The sequence below is a fragment of the Mus pahari genome, chromosome 4, assembly GCF_900095145.1.
Source record: "Mus pahari chromosome 4, PAHARI_EIJ_v1.1, whole genome shotgun sequence".
NCBI lineage: Eukaryota > Metazoa > Chordata > Mammalia > Rodentia > Muridae > Mus > Mus pahari.
The window spans coordinates 109,940,573-109,949,925 of NC_034593.1; the positions used below are offsets into that span (position 1 = coordinate 109,940,573).

Below are 9,353 nucleotides of genomic sequence, written 5' to 3' on the forward strand. Positions count from 1 at the left end.
TTCTTCTTCTTCTTCTTCTTCTTCTTCTTTTTTTTTTTTTTTGAGACAGGGTTTCTCTGTATAGCCCAGACTGTCCTGGAACTCACTTTCAACAGCAGATTCTTACTTTTGAAATTGTTCATTATCAAAGGATCTTTCTCATTCTCACAATGCTCATTGTGTGTGTGTGTGTGTGTGTGTGTGTGTGTGTGTGTGTGCGCGCGCGCGCGCGAGGGACTTTAGTCTATGAGTCCAGCATTTCTTTGCTCTCTGTGATGACATTATTGGTGTGTCTCCTGCACCATGGCCAGCTTCCTTTGTAGCTTGCATTGTATCTATTTCCCCTAAATTCCTTTTGTTTGGTTTCTAATCTCTTTCACTTTCTTTATATACATAGTAACCACTAGTAAACAGTTCAAAACACCCTTGGATGCTGTGGTGGTTTGTAGATACTTAGCCCAGGGAGTGACACTACTAGGAGGTATGGCCTTGTTGGAAGAAGTGTGTCATTGTGGGCATGGGCTTTAAGACCCTCATCCTAGCTCCCTGGAAGTCAGTCTTCTCCTGTCTGCCTTTGGATGAAGATGTAGAACTCTCAGCTCCTCCAGCCCCACATCTGCCTGGATGCTGCCAAGCTCACGCCTTGATGATAATGGACTGAACCTCTGAACCTGTAAGCCAGCCCCAATTAAATGTTATCCTTTATTGTCTTGGTCATGGTGTCTGTTCACAGCAGTAAAACCCAAACTAAGTCAGATGCTCTGTGGGAGAGAGCTTGCTTGTTGTCTACCGGAGTGCCATGGCTGATGTAGGAATCTGGAAGTCTGTTTCTCTGGGGACTTCATCATGTGGCACCTGGCTTGGGTTAGAAAGCTTCTTGGACCTGTTCCCACTTTAGAGACCAACTTGGCTGCCATCACCCTGGGGACTGAGCTGTGGGCTATGGGGAGGCATGGTTATGGGACCCTCATTCATCAGGGCTTCCTTTCACTCTCCCTGCTTCAGTGCATAGCATTGCCCCCATCTCAGCTTTGCCAGATACCCCACATTCAGACCTCTTCTGGGTTATAGCCCTGGAGAGCAAAGACTTCTTCTCTTTCTATGGAAGAAGAAGGATCTGGGGGTTGAAGATTTAACATCTCTGGAAGCACAGTTTGCTTTGTATTTATCTGTATTTTTCAATCCATCTTTCTAAATTTGTATCTATTATTGTTAGGTGTCTGTGTGTATGCTGTGTGTGTGGAAACATGAGGCCTGGGGTACCCTGGTGGAGGTCAGAGGGCAATGTCTGGAAGTCAGTTCTCTCTTTCTAGAGTGGGTTCTGGGGATCTAACTCAGGTTGCTTGGCTTTCGTGGCCGCACTTTAACCTGCTGAGCCATCTGGCTGACCTTAAAGCACATTTTATGCTTGAATCCTGCCGCTCTTGCATGACTGCACGCAGCCAACACTCACAAGCAGACCTTCTAGCTTTTCTTAGTGTGCTTAGTCATGTCTTCGGTTTTCATCATTCAGCTGAATTTTATTTTACTTTTTAAATTAGCATCCAAAGTCTGATAGTTCTCATTGGCTGTCATTGCTTGTCCGTTTCTCATGACCCGTGCAATTCTTCAGTGACAGAGTGTGGAGAGAAGGCAGGGGTGAGATCAATGCCCCGGAACCACCGGGCCCCCACATCCAAGCCCTTGCTGGAAATGCCTTGGTCTGGTTATATTAAGATAACACTGTCTCTCTCTCTCTCTCTCTCTCTCTCTCTCTCTCTCTCTCTCTCTCTCTCTCTCTCTCTCAGAGGGAGAAGATCTTTCCTCTCTCCAGGAGAGCAAGCAACTCCCATCTCCTGCTTCTGGGAGGCTCTCAGTGGCAAACAAGGGCAGCAACCCCTTTGTGAGTCCTCCAGAGTTCCTAATGATGTGGTTCCCAAAGGGTACCACCGTATTAAAAGCCCACACGGTGCTCTTTATCATCCGGAGGCAACTGTCCAATGGTATGAATCATGGCTGCTTGGCTTTTGGACTCCAGAAAGCTCATGTTTATCTACTCATTTGGTCTGAGAGACCAGAAGAGGGTCAGCACTGCCAGGAGCAAACTGCCTCTTCCAGTGCAACCCTGTCATTGTCTTGGGCCTGCTCTTCTGGCTCTAATAGGAGAAGAGTTATACTCAAGAGATGCAGATGGCCCAGGTACAGGTGAGTGAGGGTGGGGTGGGAGTAGAGGAACAATAGTCCGCAATTATTTTCATGAGGCAATGTGCCATAGACACTGAAGTAAGTAATTAATTCCCTAGCACTTAACTCTAAGGGCATGAATTATAATTCACAGTTCTTTTAGGGTGTAACATTATTTTTCCAAGTAAATATCCTTCTGATTTTTACAAAGATAAAATCATTGCTATAGCTATTGGAGTGTATTTAAAATAGATCCATAGCATTTAAAGTCTGAACTTAATAAGAATGGATATTTACAGGAGAATACAAGCTTTTCTTTTAGGTATTTTTAAATTCTAGGGAATATGATTACCTTGCTGTCTAATTTCTTTCTACATTACAAGAAACTACATTATAGTTTAAGCAAAAGAGCCTAGAAATTTTTGGGGTTTAAGGTAGACCATTTACTCTGACCAATAAGTGAGCATATAGGCCAAATTTTAGCTTAGTCTTTTTTTTTTTTTTCCATTTCCTAATTCTTGTTACTCTCTTTTAAGGCATTGAGTAAAAACTCCCAAATATCTTCAGAGATGTGTATACAAGCCAAAACACCCAGACAAACCCCAGGGATAAAAAGCTAGACTCACCTGTTGAAATAACAAGCAACCATTGCTCCTGCTACAGTCATCCGCTGGCATGCAAGGATGAATTCGCTAGTCCAGATGAGGCCAATTAGATGGTACCACCACATATACCGAATGCCTGAAAGAGGCTTATATTCCACTTGGCCACCTTCCATCACCTGGGCAGTACCTAAAGTTTATAATACAAACATGCTTTAAACCGATAGTTCCCATATCCTGGAAGACAGTTCAATGAACCATGTTTCTTCACACTTGGTCTTTGGCAGTATGCAAAAATGCAGCTGCCAAAGCTTAAGTTCATACACCAAACACTAAGAATTTAAATAGTGCCAACAATATTGACAATGACTATAGGGAATTTGTAAGACAGTTGACATACACCCTAAAACTCATTCTCCTCTGAAGGTGTGGAAATGGGTGCCGAAGAATATAACTTTAGTGATATCTCATGAGTAACAGAAAAACACCTTGCCCTGTGCATTCTCCCCTCCCTCTCTCCCTCCCTCCCTCCCCCCTCTCTCTTTCTTTCTTCGAGACAGGGTTTCTCTGTGTAGCCCTGGCTGTCCTGGAACTCACTTTGTAGACCAGGCTGGCCTCGAACTCAGAAATCCGCTTGCCTCTGCCTCCCAAGTGCTGGGACTGAAGGCGTGCGCCACCACCGCCTGGCTGCCCTGTGCATTTTCTGTTACATCATCTTGTGTGATGGGGGTCAAATACGTTACATTGACAAAAACACAAATATTAAGACTGTATCATAGAACTCTTCACCAAACCAAACCAAACCAAACCCGTAGCCTCTATAAAAGAGACTCTAGAGTCCCTTCTTTTACTCAAACAGATTCCATTTACAGTTTGTTTCAAGAGCAAACCCTCTTGGCACACATGAAATGCCTACTTTCCTTGGTTCAGATCTACCTTCTTGTAGAAGCCTGGGACGCGTTATATGGCTTCTTAGAATCTGAGTCTTGCCTGCGTACTAACCCCTTCTTGATAGTTTGAGCATAAAGTGATATAATCTGAATAGTTTCTGAGATAAAGCCTGGCCCACAAAAGTAGCCTTCCCTGGATGATAACAATTATCATTATCACTGTTGTTCTTATATGATCATTATCCTGTATTCCAGGAGCACAGCACCGTATTAAGGTCAGCAAGGATGCTTTAATAATGTTCACTATTGCTGTGCTTTTCTTTCTCCTCTGACCTAAAGCATCCTTAGATATCGGGAGATATTACAAATATCTACCAATCCTGCAGACACTGGTAAACCAGCTCCCAGCTCCATGCCTGTGCTTGATTTCTAAATCTTCTTCCATTAGCTTTTCAAGTAAACTATTATAAGGAAGAAACGGGTGCTTTGCTCTTTGGTGCAACCTACAACCTGCTTATGACTTAAACATGTTTTGGTATCTCTTGTCGCAGCTACATGTGGACTTCCAGTGCATCCATTCATTTGCCTTGAGACATTCGCCATAGAGTTCACACAGCAAGGAGAAAGGCTGAAGATAATAAATGTTCAGCAAAACGGAGTCCACGGGCTGGTCTCCATTCCTTCCTCTCTAAGTTCTGTCAAACGAGAGGGCCACTGTGGGAAGTAGCGGGGTAGCTTGCTTTACAGAGACAAGCCAACCGTGGTCTACTGACCGTCGAGTACATTTGGCTTGGAAGGAGATGTATTTCACGTGGGCTCAGTAATCTGCCTATGTTTTCCTAAAGCTGCTATGTTTCAGAAAAGCATTCCCAGCAGCAAGGAAATGGCCCTCGTGGTGACAATGCCCCTCAGATACATCGGGCCAGCCAGCAGGCTTTGAGAACCATCTGAAGTGCACAGGGCCTGTGAAGAAGCTTGTAGTCCCTTCTCTGTAAGATGACAAGTGCCAACAGCAAATTATGCTTTGGAGGTACAGAATATTTACATAGAGTGGGGTGGGGCGTCATTTTTCTCAGACAGACAGGAGGCCAGTATGGATGCTAAGAGGGGACAGTCTTTCCTCTTGGCTGCCCTGCATGGCCACTGTTACACATTTCCTAGCTTGTCACACTGGCGATAACAGTCAGCAAGTGGAGCACCTGAAGTGATAAATCAAGATGTACTTGACCCTCAAAGATTTGACATCTTCCAAAGAAGCAAACCCATAGGCTATCTTTGACGAATTTCTGTGGGTTAAAGTATCAAATCTCCCCTACAGATCCCCAGTGCGCCAGCAATTGGGTGTGCTTCTGTGCGTGGGTGTGGGCACATATGCTGTCCCTTGCATGTGGCAGTCAGAAGTCAACCTTCATGTACTGGTCCTTGACTTACCACCTTGTTTGAGATAGTCTCTTTACGGCTGCGTTAGCCAGGGTAGTTGGAACATAAGCTTCTGGAGCTTCGCCCGTCTCCTCCTCCTATGGCATGCTGGGATTACAGACACGTGCACTACCACGTCCAGCTTTTATGTGGGTTCTGGGGATCCAGGCACAGGTTGTTAAGTTTGCACAGCAAGTGCTTGCATCCCAGGAACCATTTTTTCTGTCTCTTGAGGCTGTCTATTACTCGTGCCTCTGTATCAGCTTTACTGAGCTGTTTATAGATGTTCACTGAGACAGGATTGTTTAGCTTCTCAAGGCACTCGTTGGCATTTTGGAGCAGATATTTCTGTGTAGGATGTAGTGATGGTTTAATGCCTTTGTGGGTGTTTAGGAGTGTGCTTTGCCTCTACTCCCCGTTTCTGATCATTCAAAAATACTTTCATATGATGCCAAATGCTCCCTATGAGGAAACACTGCTCTAAGCAGATCTCTCAAAGGATCAGGGACGGTGGCTTGAATGGGAAAGCCCGGGAACAGAACGACCTTCAAGGTCGGTGTTCCAGAGCATGAGGGTGGGGCAGGCGTGCTTATGCATGCAGGACTGCCCTCTCCTGGATGGGCTGTGTTGGTGCAGGTGAGATCCTCGAGGGCAGCTGATGAACCACAAACAAACCATGGAACCTTCTAGAAATCTTTTTTTTTTTTTTCCCACTCTTCACTTGAGGATAGTAATAGCAACTTCTCGCTCTCTGTGACTCCATCACATCGCCACTCTAAGGCTATATACTAGCAAGGGTAATCAGTGGATAAGGGGCTAAGAACAGCAAGTGATATGCAGGCTTAGCTGCAAATGAATCATAGGTAAAATGACCCAGTGCTGACATTCAACACTTACTGATTCCAGTACTTGGGCATTTGGATGGACATTAGCTATTGGGAGCAAAAATAGAAGAGGCAAAAGAAGCCCAGATGATACCTCGATACCTTACAGAGAGTCTGAGGGGCTTACAGATGACCATGTTTGTTTGTTCCTCTTATCTTCTACACAACCGCTTTCTAATCTCTCCTCCAACCTCAGAGCCAACCACCTCAATTCCTGCTACTCATGGAAAAAATGAGGCAATCAGAAGACCTCTCCTCATGCCAACTCCCCAAGCATACTTTATACTTATCGATATGTCCAGAATTTAACCCCAGTCCTTAAAATGATAAGCTGCCCTTGAGCCTGCCACTAGATCCTCCACCCCCACCAAAATACTCCCTTTCCTGAGCCATTATTAACTGTCTCCATTAAAAAAAAAAATCTCCTCTGGACTCTTTCCTCTGTTCTACCTCTTTCATAGTTAAATCCCTCCAGATTCATCGTCTGTATTAAATCCTCTAACTCCTTCCCTTCCACCCTCTGTCAAGATATGCCGATCAGAACCTGCTCACGTCTCAATAACAATCACGTTGGTCTGACCTCCAAGTTGTTGTCAAAAGTCAATGCTGAGATTGTCATCCCTGCCTTAGACACTGAACCACTTAGATGCCTAGAAGACTCTTTCCCAGAAAGTACCTTGTCATCTAGCTCTGGCCTTCACTTTCAACCCACCTTGTTGTCCCTTCTCACCTCCAGAGACCATTTCTTTATTTTTCAAGTGCTCTACCACTGAGCTACACCCCGGTCTTCCAGGGCATTAACATTGAAATGTCCCTCTACCTCTCCTCCACCTTTGTCAGACTCCTGGACCATACAGGTAAACTTCTCTTTCCCTTCCCACTTCCCTACTCTCTGAGCACTCTGAGCCAGGATGGGCTGCACTGAACACCCTGCTAGCCCAGGGGGAGCCTCCATTCTTCTACCACCCTCTCCTCCTCCCTTTATCAGACCTGAGACTCCTGAACCATACAGGTCAGCTTTCCTTCCCCCTCCAACTTCCCTGTTCTTTGAGCACTCTAAGCCAGGCCAGGCTGCCCTGAGCAGCCTGCTAGCCCAGGGGGACCTCCTTTGGACCCGAGGCTCCTGAACCATACAGACCTGCAGGTCCAGAACTGTAGAGCCCAAGGATAGCCATCAGAGGCCTGCCACACCAGGACCATTGAGGTTCATCTCCCTCCCAGTAACTACTACGACAAGAATATCCAGAGACCAAACCCATCCAGATGGCTAAAGGCCCTCAAAGGAACACAATCAACAAAAGCCAGGGTGATGTGACACTTCCAAAGCACAGCTACCCGACTACAGCTAGCCCTGGATATCCTAACACAACAGTGAAATATCTCAAAGCATAACCCTTTCTTTATCTACTCCCAGATACTGTTTATGTGTTCCTTCTGAACTTCAGACTCATAGATAATTGCTTATTAGAAATATCCACATAGTTAAATATAACTCACCAAATTAATTTCTACTCATGAAATGCACACTCAACTTTCTGCTCCATCTCAGTTCATGACCATCGCATCTTCCTGCTGCTAAAGTGAGAGAACACGTGAACCAACCCAAAGCCACCACCAACCCCTTTGCCTCCCTCTCTCATCTATTACATCATCAGATATTGCACTGTCTAAAGTAGTCTCAGAACCCGGTATGTCACACTGCACTGCAAAGACCCAGTAGCCGTTCAACACCATCTCTCTCCACTAAGCATTACTGCTGTTCAAATGAGCATCGGGTCCTGTCTGGGTTCTCCAAACTTCCCATCTCACAGTCCCAGGATTTACCCCATTTCTTCTCTGACTACCTTCATGAATCTATCTCTCTATTAATGACACCATTCTAGCTAAATCTGCTTCATTCTTGTACCCAGAACCCTGTCTTCTTTATGGTCCTATACTTGGGACACTTTTCCTTCCCTAAGTCAGCCTTGTGGCTCTGTACAATGCTTTCAAGTCTTTGTTCAAGTGTCTTTTGTTTAACCCTAAACCTAACCCAACCCAAAAATAACCCTAACCCTAACCCTAACCCAAGCCAAAAGTAACCCTAACCCTGACCCTAACCCAACCCAACCCTAACCCAACCCAAGGGTCAAACTGAGCTCCAGTCTCCAGTCTCCTCAGGCATTTGACGCCCCTGTCCTCTGCTTTATTTTCTCCTTACCTCTTAGCAACTATTATGGTCATCAGATGTGCACCTTACCTAATATAAGCTTTTCTCTGTCTTCCAAATAAGGAACGCTACATTGTCCATGTTTTTGTCTGTCTTTGTATTTTACAAGACAGGATTTCTCTGCGGAGCCCTGGATGTTCTGGAACTCTTAGTAGATTAGACTGGCCTCAACCTCAGAGATTTGCTTAACTTGCCTCCCAAGTGCTAGGACCAATGCTATGCACCATCATAACTTGCTGTGTCCATGTGTTTTAATAGGATTTTTAACTTCCAGCAAATGTTGAATGAGTGGATAAATGTAGAGACGGATAGACATTCTTTAAATGACATTCTATTTTTGAATTTTAATTTTACCTGCATGAGGGTTTTGTCTGCATTTATGTCTGTGTGCCACATGTATGCTTGGTGCCCATGGAGGACATAGAAGGTATTAAAAAAATCTCTTGAACTGGAATTTCAGATGCTTATGAGTCACATTTGGGTGCTAGGAATTGAACCTGGGTCCTCTGGAAGGAGCAGGGACATTGTTCCAAATCCCCCATATTTGATTAAAGATCTTTGAGATAACTTTCTACGATCACTCTGAATTCTCTAAATAAAATCCATCAAGCTATATAGCCTTGATGTTGTCGGCAAGTTTTAAAGCTTTTCTAGAGTCTATAGTGGTACACTGGTCACTGCACATGGCAGATTCTTAAGGAAGACAGGCCAGCTGGGTAGGACAAGATCCAACAGGGAGCAGTCACAATCCCCAAAGACTCTGTTTTCTAGCATGTTCTGTATATTTTCTTGGAGCTTTTCCAGAAAAATTGGCCAATGGGTCCTACTGACTTTGGTCTTCTGACCCTCAGCTTGGCTTCTGCTTCTGCCCTGGTTGCAGGACAATTAGGGAAAAATAAGAGGAAAGTTCCATTGTCTCCAATGTCCAGCAGACAACTACCAGATATGGCATACTGAGCCAAGGGACAAAGAAAGAAAAAAGATGTCCCTCCCCTCAGGGTTCTATATTCCTGGATAACAACTTTGAGGGCTAGATTTATGTCAGCTTCACACGATCTAGACTTATCTTCTTTCTTTCTTTCTTTCTTTCTTTCTTTCTTTCTTTCTTTCTTTCTTTCTTTTTTTTTCAAGACAGGGTTTCTCTGTGTAGCCTTGGTTGTCCTGGAACTCACTTTGTAGACCAGGCTGGCCTCGAACTCAGAAATCC

At 44.7% G+C, this 9,353-nt stretch overlaps 1 protein-coding gene across 2 annotated transcripts in view; it reads right to left on the reverse strand.

The window, feature by feature from the left end:
• Window positions 1-9,353, reverse strand: part of Slc44a3 (solute carrier family 44 member 3) — a 76,994-nt gene that overhangs the window by 35,610 nt on the left and 32,031 nt on the right. For both annotated transcript variants that reach the window (XM_021196611.1, XM_021196612.2), the window contains exon 10: window positions 2,769-2,934. In XM_021196611.1, coding sequence (XP_021052270.1) covers window positions 2,769-2,934 — 166 coding nt within the window. The remainder of the gene's footprint in view (window positions 1-2,768; window positions 2,935-9,353) is intronic.